At 37.6% G+C, this 17,390-nt stretch overlaps 1 protein-coding gene across 3 annotated transcripts; it reads left to right on the top strand.

Moving 5' to 3' along the window:
• The first annotated feature begins 3,557 nt into the window (after positions 1–3,557).
• LOC112286726 (MAP3K epsilon protein kinase 1) lies at positions 3,558–16,788 on the top strand. Of its 3 annotated transcripts, none has more exons than XM_024528906.3 (28): positions 3,558–3,696; positions 4,368–5,469; positions 5,882–6,016; positions 6,536–6,556; positions 6,709–6,782; positions 7,130–7,220; positions 7,692–7,775; positions 7,929–8,030; positions 8,164–8,295; positions 8,496–8,567; positions 8,722–8,810; positions 8,970–9,090; positions 9,274–9,750; positions 10,085–10,375; positions 10,750–10,794; positions 11,026–11,205; positions 11,313–11,396; positions 11,598–11,689; positions 11,975–12,058; positions 12,372–12,966; positions 13,281–13,374; positions 13,758–13,912; positions 14,117–14,389; positions 14,759–14,893; positions 15,138–15,307; positions 15,514–15,750; positions 16,075–16,189; positions 16,372–16,788. In XM_024528906.3, the coding sequence occupies exons 2-28, from the start codon at positions 5,410–5,412 to the stop codon at positions 16,546–16,548; spliced, it is 4,185 nt and encodes a 1,394-aa protein (XP_024384674.1). In that variant the 5' UTR covers positions 3,558–3,696; positions 4,368–5,409; the 3' UTR covers positions 16,549–16,788. The 3 variants fall into 3 exon arrangements, 2 of the variants coding, with proteins under 2 accessions (XP_024384674.1, XP_090109467.1); XR_012218194.2 differs by having other exon boundaries at positions 3,559–3,696; positions 4,311–5,469; positions 14,759–14,901; XM_090253341.1 differs by having other exon boundaries at positions 3,559–3,696; positions 4,311–5,469.
• The last annotated feature ends 602 nt before the right edge of the window (positions 16,789–17,390 follow it).

Genomic DNA, 17,390 nt, shown 5'->3' with positions numbered 1-17,390 from the left:
TAAAGTCAAAGCAACATTTATGAAGCTTCCATAGAAGATATTATAGAATTAACTTTCTTTTACCTACTTCTATTTATTTCTACCTATTTATATAAGTAATTATTGGCTTATATGCATATGTTCGTGACAGTTTGCCACAATAGTCAAAACAAATTTTTAGTATTATATTATTTAGAAGAGTTATATTATCTTTAAAGAATCTTAAGTCATAAGGTAGTAACCTTGTACCAATATCCATTAAATTTATAACCAAATTTTTTAGAGACATATTATTTTTATATAGCCGTTTGTTATCAAAGACAATTCTTGAAGATTTGGCATATTATTCTAAGGTTTAATTCTTCAAATATCTATCTATCTATCTATCTATCTATCTATTATATAAATATTTTTGCATTCCAAGGTATTGTCCACAAAAATTTAGATTGACTATTTGGAAATATTAGATTGGATGATAAAATAATGATGGAGGTTAATTAATACTATTAGACTAACTTGAACATTAGATAGCAAAATATTAGTTGCATAAGATTGCAATATCAAAGATACAAGCTTTTAAATATATTAAAAAGATGCAAATGAATTTAGATTTGATGGATCAAAATATGGTATAAATAAATTGGTTGGATTGATTCTTCTTTGTTGTAAGGCTACTTATCAAAATTTGATATAATTATGATTTTTTATCACATTATCATATTTTCCTTCTAATTGAAGTACTCAGATGTGCTTATTTTTTTTATTTTAACTTCTTTTAATTATCTTATATTATTTTGTAGAAACTTATTAAGATCAAGAAAACAAGTTAATGTATGAATTGACAAGTTCAAAGTCTTTATTTGTGTAATTAGCAGTATATATGGAATAAGATTGGAAATTTTTGTTTGTTTCTATATTTTTCATACTACTTTAAATGTTATTTTTCTTTCTTTCTTTGGTAATGCTTTACTAATATGAAACCATTTAGATCAAATTTCTATACAATATTATTGGATTGAATAAAAATCATATTTTGTAAGGCATTCTTCTTTGATTTTGATTTTTATTAGAGCCTTCTTTGAGGATCTTGTTAAGACCACTTTTGCTTTGAGATGTCACAATCCAATATTCTTCCAAAATACTTTTTATTATAATTTAAGTTAGAATCTTTAATAAGCCCGAAAATAATGTGTCTTTTGGATTTCATATTGTATATGAATCAAATAATAGATTCTATAACTAGAATATATAAAGGCTAAGAGATATTTTTGAAGGCAAAGAAATTAAAACATATTAAAAGACTTCTTCTATTGAAATTATTAAATATAAATAGTTGCATCCAATTATTATTTTTTATAATAAACTTGTTATTTTTTTAATATTCTTGATATCTTCTTTCTAGCCAATGATTTCATATTGTATTAGTTTGCTATACTTAAAATGTGCAATAATAGGGAAGCACCAAAGTTTGTTAATTTACTAAATCATAAGTTTAGAATCGACTAAGAGTTTTTGCTACCAAGTTTGGAGAAGTAAATATTTGTAGCTATAAAATAAAATAAAATAAAAAAAAACTAAGAGGGATTTTTTAGGAACTAACTTACTTGGATAGAAGTGACCTTGTTGCTTGAATAAATCATGTGATGCAACATATTATATTTCATTTAATAAATTAAGAGATAAGATTAGAATTATGTTTAAGGTGTCTTGTTTTTTTTTGTCAAAGTTATTTTTTTGATATTGCTCTTGTCTTACACACAATTTGTGTAGGATGAAATTGCCATAATCTTATTTAAAAACCTAAAAAAACATAAAAAAGCTCTAAATGACCTTATATTAATTTTATTTTTCTTGCTACTACTACCATGTATGTACAACAACTTTGTGGTGGTGCCTAAGTTGTGCTTTTAAGCCATATGATACACTATGGCAATAAAATCCTATTTATTTCACTATGCCTTTCAATCCTAATAAGCACCTCTATAAATCAGCATTTTGATAAAAATTCATTTTTCACTTGCTTTAAAGTTTTTTTAAGATAAAAATTATAGTAGGCAATAGAACCAAGTTTATCAGAGTAAGTATCAAAATGAATGGTACAATAGTATCACAATATTCTAATAAAATATTTTTATATATAAATATGGTAATAGTATAAGTAAAATTATTTTTTAAACATTCATTTATTAGAAATTTATGTGGCTTTAATTTCTATGATATTATAAGTTATAAGTAAAATCTCTAGATATTTTGCTATATTTATTTTAAACTACAAAAAATACTAATGTTTCTTTGTTGTAAATATATTAGTAATAATAATATCTAATATTATATTTTCTATTAAAAAAATTATTAAATAGGTTAATAGAAGATCAAGCATGATTTGAAGAATAGTTTCTATTAAAAAAAATTGAATACAATTATTTTGTCCTTGTTAGTGGTTTGTACTATTAACTTAAATCTATAATAATGCTTGGTTGATTAGGTACAATATCATATATATCGAAAAAAACTAAGTGAAAATTAGATTATTATATTTTTTTCTGATTTTTGGCTCATCCTAGAAAAATATATATATATATATATATATATATATATGATTATTAATACTTTAATACAAATATATACCTATAAAGATTTTGTAGTAGTAAATTTATCTAATGAAAAATTAAATATTATATTTAGAATTAATTCATTATTAATTAATTTATTATTATTATAAAATTATTGTGAATAAATAAATATCATCTATGTATATTAAAGTATCTATCTCTCCATCACTCATTTTATTTGGCATAATATCTTGTACTATTTTTTACAAAAATATCTTGACGAGAAAAGAATCATTCAAAATAAAATTAAACAACAAGAGTAATTTCTATTCCTTAAATCATCATTGTTTTCTTTCTTGAAAAAGGAATTTATAATTAATTTTGTAACTAATATAGTAATTCAATATGTGCTCATTTTGAAAAATCTACTTGCTTGGATGATTTCCACGTTAACATATTTTTTTTAATATATAACTAAATTCTATATAAACATGAAAAATATCTATACTTTTTAAAGCATGAAGAATACCTAGTATTAAATATTTCCCGCAAGATGAACGGTCGGGCAGCGGGGGTAGGCTGCCCGCCCTTTAGGAATGGATGAATGCCATCCACAGTAGGATTCCCTGCACAAACTACCTTTCATTGGTCCCCCAACACCGCGGTGCAAGGCTCACGCTGCGTCCAATGACATCTAGCCAGCTGGTCAGAAGGAGCAACGACCGACCCACTCGCATGGGAACGCTAAGGGAACATTCATTCCTTATCCCAGCGCACAGGATCCCATGCTGCACAACTACAATTGTCGACGGTCGTCGCCGGGGACAGCTCGTGCCAAAAGCGAACACGCCGGCCGTTGGCGGCGTCAAGTAAACAGGGTCATTGGAGCCCGTCAGTCAGGCCACCAGTTTGTCCCCCACCCCTCTGTTCGTCCGTCCGTCCGCCCGTTCGTCCGTTCGTTCGTCTGTGGAAGAGCGTGCGGGGAAGTGTTTCAATGCCATCACAGGCATCTCGTCGTGCATAATCACCCAGGCGACTCTCCCTGCTACTTGTGCGTGTTCTGATGCTCGCCTCGACTCTTCCTCCATCGTCAACATCTGCACAGCTGCTGCTGCTGCTTCTGCCCCATTGACGCAGGAGGGTTTTGAGTCAGTTCTTCGCAGTGGTTCGTTCTCTGTGCCTTTCTTTGGCTTCAGTGTTTGGATCTGTGTCCACGTTGCTTGGCGGTGTACCGGAGTGTAGTGATTGCATTCTCAGGCGATGAGAGAGCCTTGTTTTGGAGATTACAGGCGTCATTGCGCATGGTGGGATGTGTGAGGGTAGGGTTGGTTAGCTTGCCGTGTTAGGAGGGTTTCTGAAGCGTCGAGGTTTTGAGAAGCTTGATAGAAAGGATTGAGAGGACGGGTGGTGAGGGTTTTGCACGGGTTTGTCAACGTGAAGAATTTTTGTTTTTGTTTAGTTAAGTTAAGTTTAGCGTGATTTATTTTTATTTTTATTTTTTTGATTCTTTTGGCGGGGTTGATGCTGAAGTGGGTATTTCTTTTTTGTGGGCGTATATAAGTTGCGGTAGAGATTATGAGAGATCAGAATGCATGGATTACAGAAACGACAGAAATCGTTTGCTTTGTGGCGGACTTACAATGTAGGTTTTAGGTGAATGAGCTCTGTGTGTGGCAGAGAGAGATTATTGATTGTGAGTATTGTAAGAGGTTATCCAGGTTGAAGGTAGGTTGAGTAGTTCAGTCCTATGTTTGTACTCAAGAATTGGATCGATTGTAGGATTTGAGTTCACACGGCAGGAGGCAGGGCGATTCAGTTTATCAATCTGTATTGCAGTGGAGCAGCGCAGAATTGCTGCGAGTAAGGAGGAAAAATGGGCACGAAGCTCTGTCTCGATTTGTTTGCGCGGGTCTGCAGATTTTGAAGGACCACAATCGAAATTTGGAACTATATGACACGTTCAAATGTTCAAAGTTGCAGTATGGAAAGCTCAGAAGAGCAGAAGAGGATTGCAGTTTAGTGGAATGGAATCGAGTTCACGAGAACATGGTGTTTGGTCTCTCTGGCATCAAGTCTCTGCAAGCGGCGCGCAATGGTTGACTAATAAGTTCGAACAATTAATAAGGGATTTTCTTTAGCTGCAGTAGTTTGCACATTTGCCCCTGGGACTATTGGGTTACGGCCGAGGCTTTTCTCATGCATTGCCTATTCATCATCAGCTGTGATCACAGTGATTCTGGTTTCTCTAACCGCACGACTGCTTGCATCACTTTTTTACTGGATAGTTTATAACCAGGATGCCATTGGCTTATGGGAAAAGGGACTGTTATTCAGAAGACACTGGTGGTGGTCCCTTAACAGACTTTGTTGCTCAACCAGCAGCTTGTGGCGTTGCTGAGGATCATGTACTGAGGAGCTACCTTTCCCTGTCATTCTTGGGAATTGGATCAAGTCACAAGGATTGGAAGTAGAGGGCTTTTTTCAAATTTTATTTCGTGCTTCCGTACCCTCTGAATGGTAGTTGGGGTGACGGGCTCTGGTGCAGGTCTTAGGATTTCATGTCTTCTGTTTGACTATTCGCAATGCTTGGGGTCGGGACGGAGTTTTGGAGTTTAGGATACGAGTGGCTATTTAATTAAGAGACAGTTTGCTCTTCCGCCTTGTGTGCGTGACGAGTAAGAGTGAAGTGGTTTGTAAGGATCCGAGCCGGAAGCATTTCAAGGAGAAGCCACAACCTGGCAGTGGCCTCAAGATGGCTGAGCTAACAGAAGATGATCGAGACACAACCTTACGGTTCAAGTTTCCAGTTGGGCGTCAGTATTCTTTGAGGTGACAATGAGAGAAGTTGTCGTTGGGAGAAATCCAAGTGGTGGATGCAATGTCGCGCCATACTTCGGGCTCGGCGTTCCACAAGTCGAAAACCCTCAATGACAAATACGTACGAATCCCTTTTTCATTGCACCGATACTTCTTCTCAGTGATGTTCATTCAAGTGTGCAAGCAGAAGAACATTCCTGTTTTAAGAAGTTTTAAAGGTTTTGCACAAAAATTGTGCACACAGTTTAGACTCATTTTAGTTGTTAACCAGAACCACGGAGGTTTGATTGGTAGCACATCAGTGTTGGCTTTCATGTAGGAAGACCACTGTCATAGTATCGATTTTCTTCAGTTGAGTCCCACTTTGAATTAGAGACGGTTGCAAAACTAACACTTGTGCAGAAATGTAAGCTGATGAGTAGAATTACAATGTGGGATATGTTCTCCTGCTTGTTTTTGAGATTCTTTGGCTCAATGTGTCAGAATTTAGCTTTTCTGCTAGTGTCTTGACTTTGACCAATTGTATTTGGCAGATGCTTGGTGACGAAATTGGAAAAGGTGCATATGGGCGAGTGTACAAAGGGCTGGACTTGGAGAATGGCGACTTTGTGGCCATTAAACAGGTCTCATTGGAGAATATTCCACCAGAGGATCTCGCTAGCATTATGGTAAACACTTGGACTATCATGATCAGTTCAGGTTCTACTGCACATTCATGCACAATTTTTGTGCTTCAACGTCCTCCAGTCCATTGTGCAATCTCTGCACCCATTGTCTATCCTTGGATCTTGCAGTCAAGATTCAGGAAGCTGTTGTGTTGGCTTTATATATTGGCGTTTTGAAAAGCTGGTGACTGTTTTGAAAAGCTTGGTGGTTTTCCAAATGGACTAGTTTGTCCAGTTCCCCAAGTTTTATCTCAATGTCTTATAAGTAGGCAAAGTTGATGTGGTGTCGCTCGAGCGTTGAGCAATTTGTAGATGTTCGCTGTTCTCTTTTTATCCTCCTTAATGGTTGTTGCCTTAGCTGAGGGCATCGCTTTACATACTTATATAAAGTCTGAAACTGGATTACTTAGTTGTTTCATAGAAAAACTGGCAGTTCTAATAAAATAAGCGTCACTTGCGCCACTTCTTTAAAGTATGTGTTCTGATGGGGGTTTCTTGGACATGCGTTGATTGAATATGCAGTCGGAGATCGACCTTTTAAAGGTACTGTTCAGAACTGTAGTTTGGCAGTTAAAGTTATAAGAATTCTCACAAGGTTTTATCATGATAATTGTGCAGTTGCCTTCAAGTTTATGGACGACTATTGCTGCAGTTTCATGAGTTTTCATAGTTGTTTGTTATGATTGTGTTTGCAGAATCTCAACCACAGAAACATAGTGAAGTATCAAGGCTCTTTCAAGACTAAAACGCATCTTTACATCATACTTGAGTGGGTTGCAGTTCTTAGTCAGATTTTTTGGTGGCTATGTCATGGTTGTGTTATGTGTAGAATGTATGTTGTGACAGCTTTCTTACGGATTTCTTTAAGTCTAGTTCTTCTCTGTGCTGTCCTCATAGAACCACGCATCAAAATGAATGGCGATCTGTATTTGAAAGAGCTGTGGCTTTTCAGCATTGCGTGTGTTCGGTTTCTAAATTTTTTAGTTGAAATTCTATTGAACAGCACAAAACATTATAAACACAATTATTGTTGCACTTCATCATAGGAGTCTTTTGTTGCATTTCAAGGGTTCCGAAGGCTAAATCTTGCATTTTATTTTTGGCATTGTGACCCAGATTTGTTGAGAATGGTTCTCTGGCTAACAATATTAAGCCCAACAAATTCGGGGCTCTTCCTGAAAACGTTGTGGGACGCTACATTGCTCAGGTGTGTCACGATAACATTTATTCGGTTCACCTTGGTGATGTAGTGTTCTAGAGACACACTTTTAACGTGTTCGGAAATGATATGTCAGACATTGTAAATATGACGTGCCTACTTATTGTAAGTGTTTAACTGGACTGTCTCCTATAAATGTTTTAAAATTAGTTATGTAGGTTACAGGATGGTGGATATTCTTGACAGAAAAATTATTTTGTTCCTTCATGATGGGTGCTAATAATCTTGGTAATGGGGATACAATCTCTATTCTAAACTTTTCCTCTCCAAGCCGCTCTCAAATTGGGTTTGAACACATAACTGACGTCGTTGATTTGGAAATTGTAGATTTTTCATCAAGATTCATTGACATTCTATTGGTTGTTGTTATTTAGATCCTTATGTTCTTGGTTGAGGTGATCGAACAGGAGCATGGATTTACGTTTTAATTGTTGTGATTCGTTTGACTCGTATTTATAGGTGTTGGAAGGTCTTGTTTACTTGCACGAGCAGGGTGTCATTCACCGTGATATCAAGGGTGCCAACATACTGACCACGAAGGAGGTGGGTTATTCACGGTCTGAGCTGTGCTGTCTAAGTTTCCGTTCTTTTAATTATCCAGCTGAGTTACTAGTCCTCTAGCTCTACTTACATGTTGAGGGGTTTTCCATATGGGAAACTTCAGACCTAATTCAATGCTGGTTATTGTCCAAATAGGGAGAGGTAAAACTCGCAGATTTTGGAGTTGCCACCAAATTAACCGAGGCTGACATCAACACTCATTCTGTTGTTGGTACACCTTATTGGATGGCTCCTGAGGTCAGTGGTGTTCTGAACAGCTTTGGTTTTCTCTTTACGGAAGGACTTTCATTCCAGTGTCGTAATTCTTCTATCATCAAATTTATTCTAGAAGTGTCCCAGGGAATCATTAACGGAATAGTTTATCTGACAGGTCATTGAGATGTCGGGAGTCAGTGCTGCGTCGGATATCTGGAGTGTGGGCTGCACAGTGATTGAGCTGCTGACATGCGTCCCACCATACTACGAATTGCAACCCATGCCAGCTCTCTTTCGCATTGTACAGGTATTATTGAAGGCAAATGTCGTTGTATGTAGTGTTGAGAAGCCAGCATGGTCTGTGTATTCTGTAAGTGTTGTTTGGTTTTTTGGTATTTTGGTATTAATGGCTATTTTAAGGTTAATATGATTATTATTATTAGCTTTGTCAGACTCTTTTTTCTATATATGTGTAATGATGTACTAAAGGTGCTTGTGTGTTCGTAGGACGATCATCCGCCCTTACCAGAACATATATCTGAAGTCATCACCGATTTTCTTCGCCAGTGTTTTCAAAAGGTATGGCCGCACTCTCTTTGAATGTGGATGATTCATCTCATTTGCACAAAATGCATGTCAGCTTAAAATAGAAAATATAGCCTCGCAAATTGAATGATGAGGAATATTTTAGTACTTAACTCCCAATTTATATGCACTGAATGTTTTTGTTTAGGATGCAAAACGACGACCAGATGCACAGACTTTGTTGAGTCATGCTTGGATTCGAAAGTCTAGGCGCGAGAAACGAAATGAAATTATCAGGTACACTTCCAATCTTTGTAGTGCTTCTTGATAAGATTGAAATTCTTTTCAATTTGATGAATTATGGAAGGCGAGCCATAATATTTTTGCAAGGCTGGATAATGAAGTCTCTTCATACCATGTGATATTGCACTGAAGCTAAGGTGGTGATCCACGCAGTACTGTTCCTCGAGAAACTCCATCCACAGAAGATGCCACTAGTGAGGAGAGTAGACAGCAAAATGCGGGACCAGTATCCAGTGCTAGACCCACAACCAGGGATTCTTTTGAGACTGGCTCAGTAAGTATGCAGACTTTTCTTATGTTCTAGCCAACGAACTTGTATGTTTTGTTCTTGATTTGTCTCTTTTTCTGGGGTAGTAGTCCTAGGGGGTATCCTGTAGCATTGATTAATATGCAGATAAGAAATCCTCTCATTGTGGTTGTTTATCATTAAGAATGCAACTCGTGTCATTATTACTAGGATGAGGGAAACGGCCATTCTCTAACAGCGAGTCCTGAGGCGAGCAGTGGTCAAAGCAACAGCATTGGTCCACGTGCTCCTCTTCGCATTCCAAGCCATGGTATTGCGCACTTTCCTCGATTACCAGGGAGTCATGATCAAGACTTAATTGAAATGAACATGCCCAGCACTGCTAAAAGGTTGCCTCCTACGGTAACTACCCCATTAACTAGACCTCCTGCAGGTGTACGGGTTTTGGATTCCTCAGAGCCGACCGTACATAATGTAGTGCTTCAAAGAACACCCAGTGACACTGAAGAACATGTGAAATTCGAAGTAAGTGGGATGCGGAGTACCTCAGGGAAGTTTACTCATATTCTTCCAGGTCAAGAGGATGTGGAAGGGATTGGTTCCTTATTGGGAACAGAGTTTAATAGTAAGAAAACCGATAATCATGGAATGAAAGTCGAAGCAAATGGAAATCATTTATCCTTACAGGTCTTGTTATCTTATCTCTACCCCTTTGTTTTGTTGAGATCTCTTTTATGGTGGGAGTAGTAAGCTGGAAGATGGCCTCTTACTTGCATAAGAGGGATCAGTACTTCTAACAATTAGGTTGACCTGGTACTATATCGGTTGAGGTGATCACGACATTTACTTATTCGCACGACTTCCAGTGTTTATTTGACGCTTGCCACAGAGTTGCAAGAATTGTGTAAATGTTTAAATAAGCTAATGCGTAGCAGTAAGTTCTTTGTATGCTGTTCACATCGCGTGTTTTGATGCAAGTTTTGATATTTGCTGATATTTGAATGTCCTCAAATGTTTTCAGGCAGGAAAACCATCCCCCGTTCATTCTAGCAAATTGACTGATGGACCGTTGGATGATAATACAAACGACCTATTTTTTGGGGTGCAAGAAGTATATCCCCCAGTTTCAGCGGTTACTAATCATGGCTTACCTCCTCGTGGGGGTTCTTCTGAGATTCATGTCACAGCTGCGAAGGCGAAGGTGAAGACGGCTAAAAAACGAGTAGAAGCTGAGACTTTACAACCTGCAAAACCAAACGGATATGAAAGTTCTGTTGATCTTGATGATGATGAAAGCATAAGAACTGGCCAGGTAAGACATGTCAGAAAGTTGTGTTTGAAACATCAACTCCAAATGTTTTTTTTTTTTTTTTTTTTTTTTTTTTTTTTTTTTTCCAAAATCAAAGGATGGGTTAAGTAATTATATTTTGCTCCTGCATCATTATGTTGCAGAATCTAAGAGCTTTTGACCTTGTGCGTTCTGTCATGATAAGTTAGTGCTCATAAGTTATCTCATTTAAAGTTAAATATTTTTTTTTATAAATTTGCCTATTTTCACTTAAGAAATGGTCCAGAGCCTTGACTTTGAGACAGGTTAAGGGTTTTACAAAATCGAGTTGAAGTATTGTAAACTAGGACTTGGTGTAATGAAGAGACTTGTCATGATTTTGCTGTTCTTTGTTGCAGTGTATGGTGACCAGGGCAGAGGGCGCTGAGTATTTGGCTAAGCAGGTATTTTGGTAGATTCTAAAATACCAACTAAGATTTTTGTAGTTTTGTACAATTGGGGGTGAATTGGTATTTCAATTTACTTCCTTAGGATCTGCGATTCAATGCTGTGCATCTATCCTTCACAGCCCCTTGTTTTGATGAATTGGTTATTCCACACTTGGGTACGCTTGGACATTGCCCAATCGTTGTACAATTATCAAAGTTTTCACTTTCAATATAAATTTTGTGCAGGCTTTAGAAGTAAGTCGGTTGATGTCAATGCTGAAGTTAGATGAGACCGAGGAGGTGATTCTTGCAGCTTGTCAGAAACTATTCAGCATTTTTCAAGAATTTCCAAACCAAAGGAAGGACTTCATGAGGCCTCATGGCATCATTCCGCTTATTGACATGCTTGACATGAACAACATCAGGGTACGAGACTTATCGTACTTCTATGATCTTGTGTAAAATGTCCATATACCTATTGTTTTGTAACGAGCATCTTTACGAATTCAGTTTTGTTGGATTCCCATGAACAGGTTGTATATACAGTGTTGAGAGTGTTGAATCTGATCACGGACGACAACATTGAACTCCTAGAAAGTGCTTGTCGTGCTGGCATGGTGAGTCTTATTATCGATTTCGGTCAATTTCTAGTACGTATTCATGCAAGAAATCAGATGTATTATTATGTTGTTTAAGTTGTTTAATGTTTCTTAATTTGATACATGTCTCGATTTCTTAATTTACCACGAGTGTTGCATGTATTAGAGTTTACTCCTATCCAAAGTTGATACTCTTATTGTTGTAATGCTGCTTTTCAGATCCCTATAATGATGGGCTTTGCAAGTGCGGAGTGTTTGAAGGAGGTGCGCATGCAGGCAGCATATTTCATAAAGAAACTCTGCCAGAAAAGGTGAGGTTTACACGTTCTGATAACAATACTAGCGGATACACTATGTAGTAAACATGTGGAGTTCTCTTGCTTCTTTCTTCTTTATAATAACGAAATGCAGCTGGCATTGCACAAAACAATATGATAGTTGGGAAGCCTTGCGATTGTGAATGACTGATGTATAATTGTTTTTAATGTTGTGAATTATTTGATGGTAGCCAGAAACTTGTGATAATATTTCACATCCTGTACATTTTCAACGTAGGCATTCACGCCCATTTTAATTATGCTTTGTGTTAAATGCAGTTCTTTGACTTTACAGATGTTCATTGCATGCCGGGGCCTTCCAGTATTAGTTGGTTTCTTGGAGAAAGATTATTCAAAATATAGGTAAGTTCGTCCTTTCATTGTTATTTGCAATTAACAGAGATATTTTTAGCTCTAAAAGTCATAAGTTGCGTTGACACGTCTATTAGTCAAATCTTGGAAGTTTATTACTGTGGCTGTTGTATTTTTTGAAATTATTATCATTCACAAATTATTAGCTAGAAGGTAACAACGTGATGATGCAAGTCCATTAATGTATAAGTGAAATCAGAATCCTGTTTGATTGAAGTGGGAATAAGTACTGGATTCGCCGTCATGCTATAAGGTCATGCTTACAACTTGTTCTAATATTGTTTTTTCTGTGTCTTGTGTTCAGGGAAATGGTGCACATGGCCTTAGATTGTATATGGCAGGTCGTTGATCTCCCTGGCTTGAGCCTAAAAAATGATTTCTGTCACATATTTGCAAGAAGCAGTATACTTGCTCGATTGGTTGACACTCTTCATACCCTCAGCGAAGCCTCCCGGCTGCTTAGCACTTCATTGGCCACTGAGCGACCCTATCAGCCCAGTATTGAAAACGTGTCTACTAACATTGGTAACCAGAAAACAACTCTTGGATTGAGTAATGGAGATTCCGCAAGGATGCAGCCTGTGCAGGGGCATCAGGCAGGGCTATCTGGGCTACCGGAATTTTCGTGGCAAAATTTACCTGGGCAAGTGGGATATGCTGGGCTGCACTCCGGGAATCTGACTCATTCAAAACTGACAATCCTATCTGGTCGACTTTCAGACCCCTTTCAACCAGGGTACGGAGAAAGTATGTGGGTTATGGGTGGCGGTGGTGGTGATCAAAGGGAAAGAGATGATGAAGCAAGGTCAGATGGTGAGGCCAGGCCGCTTCTAGCGGATGAAGTATGGGGTACATCTAAGTGTATTAATGGGTTGGTGGACATCTCTCAACTAGACGAGGTTTGTTCTCTCTCACGAAATGTTGCATGGTCTTAGATACACATATGTGCTAGGTGCCTTCCATCGGAAACATGTACGAATATGTTGTCATATTATCAACATCATTTTCATCTAAATCCTGACTTCCCTTAGTGTAATTTGATGTTTTATTTTCACCGTGACTTTACACCTTAGTTACTGAATCGGCCCCAGCTTCTTCTTGTTTTTTTTTTTTTTTTTTTTTCTTTTTTTTTATAATGGTTTGGTTGTCTACTCTTATCGACAAGGATCTCCATGCGAATTCTGTTTCTGAGCTTCTTCATCCTTTGAAACAGGTTCCAGTTAGAGAGATCTCATCGCCAACCCTCCACTCAGGTGTTTTGCCGAAAATGAATGGTGATTTCGACTCAATGGCGGCTAGTTTCACAGGTCTATTGTTTACTTGGAACTGCTATTGGCTATTCGTCTAGAGTGTTTTCCTATGTTGAGTCTGAGTTGCATTTGTTGTACCAGGTGCCTAATGTGACGTCAACAGATTGATTAGTGCCTCTCTGGATGAGTTGTGTGCACACTAGTCTTATACTCTAAATGTTGGTTCAGTTTTCTTCTCTTTTTGTCGCTTATTGGACGTCTTCAATTTTGAAATGATTAACATGCAGCACTGCCAGATATTGAGGTTCCTATTGTCACATTGTCCATAGCATACAAACCATTTTTTTTGACCTGCATGGGTTTCCCAGGCTTTGGCAAACTTCTGTTTTTTTACATTACTGCTTTGCCAACACACTTACAATCAGTGCAATGGGGTGCAGATACTGAGCAGGAAGGACGGAACTTAGAGATGAATCATATTCCTTCTCCGAAGCATGGGTGGGGGAACACTGGCATTCTTTCACCATCAGCCCATCTCTCCCCATCATTATCGGCCCGTATGAATTTAAAGCTTTCAGGAGCATCACCAAATAGGGTGTGTTTACTTCCAGCAATTGAAGTAATCTTATCGCAATTACAAAATAACCATCAGATGAACACTTTTGGACAGAAGTTGGTAGTTAGGCTACTGAATATTATGTGTTATCATGAATTGAGTGCAATGGATTTCTGCGCCATTCCTTCCATCTGAACTGCATCATGATGCAGTTAGTTGTGCCATGCGATGTTTTGATTTCAGGCAGAACCTGTGATCAATAGTTCAAGTTCGACTTCTCAAACTGCGTCTGGTGTCTTGCACGCACATGAGAGTGCCTCTTCATCGGGTCAACTATCTCGACTGCAAGTTTCAGCTAATCCTGAGGAAGCTCAAGAGTACTTGGGAAAGGTGGCAAATTTGTTACTGGAATTCTCTCGTGCTGATACAGCTGTTAAAAAGCACATGTGTAGCACAAGCCTTTTGCAGCGTCTTCTACAGGCGCTGAGTACGTTACAACCACCAGTTCTTACGAAGGTGCAATGTCTTTCTCTTTGCTTCTATAAATCTCATTTTTTCTTGCTATTTTAGATTACTGTTTGTGATTCTTCCAAGTATTCAGCAACATTTTCCCTTGAAACTTGATACATCTACAGATTTTCTTGGTATCACTTATACATTAATGTTACTTTGATCAATTTAGTGATAAATACTGTTTTGTCGGGCTTTAGTTACCGGGCGCGTCAGTGGACGACGGCTCTCACCTTTGAATTGAATGCGAAAAGGAATTTGATAGTGGACTTAGAAATCTACATATCTTAGAAACATCACCACTGAGAATGCTCACTGGATATCAATCAGTTGTCAACTTTCCTTGTTTCCTGATGGCATTTCTATATTGTGCAGATTTTAGAGTGTATCAAGCAGCTATCTCAAGATCCGCACACTCTTGAATATTTACAACGCGCTGAGGCGATGAAGCATTTGATTCCTTTCCTCGAGGCTCGTGATGGACCGTATTTGGACCAAATTCACAACCAGGTATGCAGGTGCATTCATATTGCTATTTTCTGTATCAGCTGGTTGTGCTTTTCATTGTTATCCGCTAGCTAGTCGAAAATGAATACAGCGTGATGCATTTGAAACCAGTCCTCCAAGAACTTGATAATTTTTGTGATAGCTTCGTTGATATGTTTCTTCTTGTTTTAGAAAGTAGAGTTTCTTGGTTGTGTCTATGAAGTCTGCTCCTATAATTACTCGATACTTACATGACCTCTTCGTGCAGGTACTTAATGCCCTGCACAATTTATGCAAAATTAATAAGCGGCGACAAGAGCAGGCAGCTGAGTGTGGCATAATTCCTCATTTGATGTATTTCATAAAGATTAATTCGCCTCTGAAGCAGTTTGCTCTTCCATTATTATGTGATATGGCTCATGCCTCACGGACAACGAGGTATGTTGTTGCTCAGCGCACACAATTTGTTGAATAAGACCGCTTTTCAAACAACCACTTTTGTGGTCTCGTTTTAATATCAGCATCTTTAGGGATAATTTTTTCCCTGTCTTTTTGATCCAATATCTACAGTGAGATATATGAAGGCAAAAAACAGGAACACTTTTTGACATCGGTTTAAAACTTTGGTGTGTGACCAACCACAGGGAGCTGCTACGAAGAAATAGGGGCTTGGAGGTTTATCTGGCTCTACTTGATGATGAGCTTTGGGCAGTGACTGCTCTCGACTCCCTGGCTGTGTGTCTGGCACATGACAATGAGCAGCGGAAGGTGGAACAGGCACTCCTCCAGAAGGAGTCTGTTCAGAGACTCGTTGCCTTCTTTCAGTCATGCGGGGCCCCTTCTTTTGTTCACATTCTTGAACCATTTCTCAAGATCATCAGGTACGTGCATTTGTTCAATCTAATTTAACTCAGTTTTAATGCTCAATTATGAGATATTTTCTTACAAGGAAAAAGTGCCTTTTCAATGAGGTGGAAACCACATTCTTCGGTGCAGCGTATTTGAACAGCTGGGTACTCACCTTCAGAAAGTGCTGGTCGGATTTGATTGAAAATGCATGAGCAATTTGTAACAGTTATATGAATAAATGGCTTGTGTTTCAAAGGTCGTTTCTTGCACTACATGATACCTATTTATAGACAACATGAACCTTTGATGCCTGTGTCGCGGGTTTATTGATATATTTTGTGTGGTTCTGATGCCAGCAAATCGGTTAGGCTGAATTCTGCATTAGCAGTCTCCGGTTTAACACCATTGCTGGTAGCGCGTCTAGAAAATCAAGATGCCATTGCTAGACTCACCCTGCTGAAGCTGATCAGAGTACGCCACCTGAATTTAGAATTCATATTTTAAGCTTAACCAATATTTACGCTTGTAGATATAGTCTTTGGTTTTTTAATATTCTTAGCGCAATTTAATCATGTCCCTGATTTCTGATATTCTTTTCATTCAACTTAAATATGGCAAGGATCAATTTGACCTTACTGAGCAATGTTGATCAGGCTGTTTACGAGCATCACCCTCGGCCTAAGCAACTCATTGTGGAACACGATTTGCCAACCAAGCTTCAAAGACTGATTGAAGAACGTCGCGATGGCGAACGTTCAGGAGGTCAAGTGCTGGTAAAGCAGATGGCTATGGCTCTTTTGAATGCTTTGCATATCAACACTGTGCTATAGAGCTTCTCCCAGGTTGTAGAACATTCCATAGACCCTCCTTTGAGGGCCTTGGGTATCCCTTCTGTGGACGTGTACCATGCAGTTACAATCATCAAAGTAAGAAACCTTACCGTAACTGACTCTGGATCTTTATTTTACTTTCATGTGAAAGGTGAAGTACATGCAAACCTAAACATCTCATTCAGCAAAGTGAACATTGGTTTAAATGGAACTGGTTTGCCAGCCCATGTTGGTGTGTAATGTTAGTTTCTACGCTTGAATGCTTAAGATTTCAGTTGGTTAATTAATCGTGCTTAAAATTTGTATTACGATGCGATATGAGCTACCCCAACCCTTCTCTCCGAATTCTCTCATGTTCGTACATTACGAGGAAGTAGTACTTTGTGATTATGCTGCACCAGTCCATTGGTTCGGCTTAGTGGATATTATAATTGCATTGTGAAATAGTTTTCAATAGTCGATGCTTATGGTGTGAAGGTATGTAGTATTTTTCAATATTTTGTAATTTTGAAGGAGTTCTTTGGATGTTGGCATATGGGCAGTATGGATTTGGTATTTATAAAGCTTTGAGGGAATAGTGTTTTTTTTATAAAAGTAAATTTAAATATTATTCAATTTTATTTGGTAGATTCATTGGTGAATTAGTTAATTTAGTTTAATTTCTATATGCTCTTATCTTGAATATTTTATAAGTAATTAAACATATTGATCAACTCTTGCTCCAAGCATCTTAGTTTTATTAAAATTTTCTTCAATAGATTTGTTCTTTCTTGGTTTTTATCATTTTCAAAATAATAATTTATAAATAATTTTAGTGAAATTTAAATTAATAATTAAAAAAC

Source organism: Physcomitrium patens, chromosome 9, assembly GCF_059467195.1.
Source record: "Physcomitrium patens ecotype Gransden chromosome 9, ASM5946719v1, whole genome shotgun sequence".
NCBI lineage: Eukaryota > Viridiplantae > Streptophyta > Bryopsida > Funariales > Funariaceae > Physcomitrium > Physcomitrium patens.
The sequence above is the reverse complement of the archived record's forward strand: the minus strand, read 5'-3'. Positions and strand labels throughout refer to the sequence as shown.

Excerpts from the sequence above, each read along its gene's own strand:
- LOC112286726 (XM_024528906.3), top strand. The coding sequence starts at position 5,410 with ATGTCGCGCCATACTTCGGGCTCGGCGTTCCACAAGTCGAAAACCCTC. Across the intron at positions 11,690-11,974 it reads AAGAAACTCTGCCAGAAAAG|TTCTTTGACTTTACAGATGT; the intron begins GTGAGGTTTACA and ends TGTTAAATGCAG. Across the intron at positions 15,308-15,513 it reads CATGCCTCACGGACAACGAG|GGAGCTGCTACGAAGAAATA; the intron begins GTATGTTGTTGC and ends GACCAACCACAG.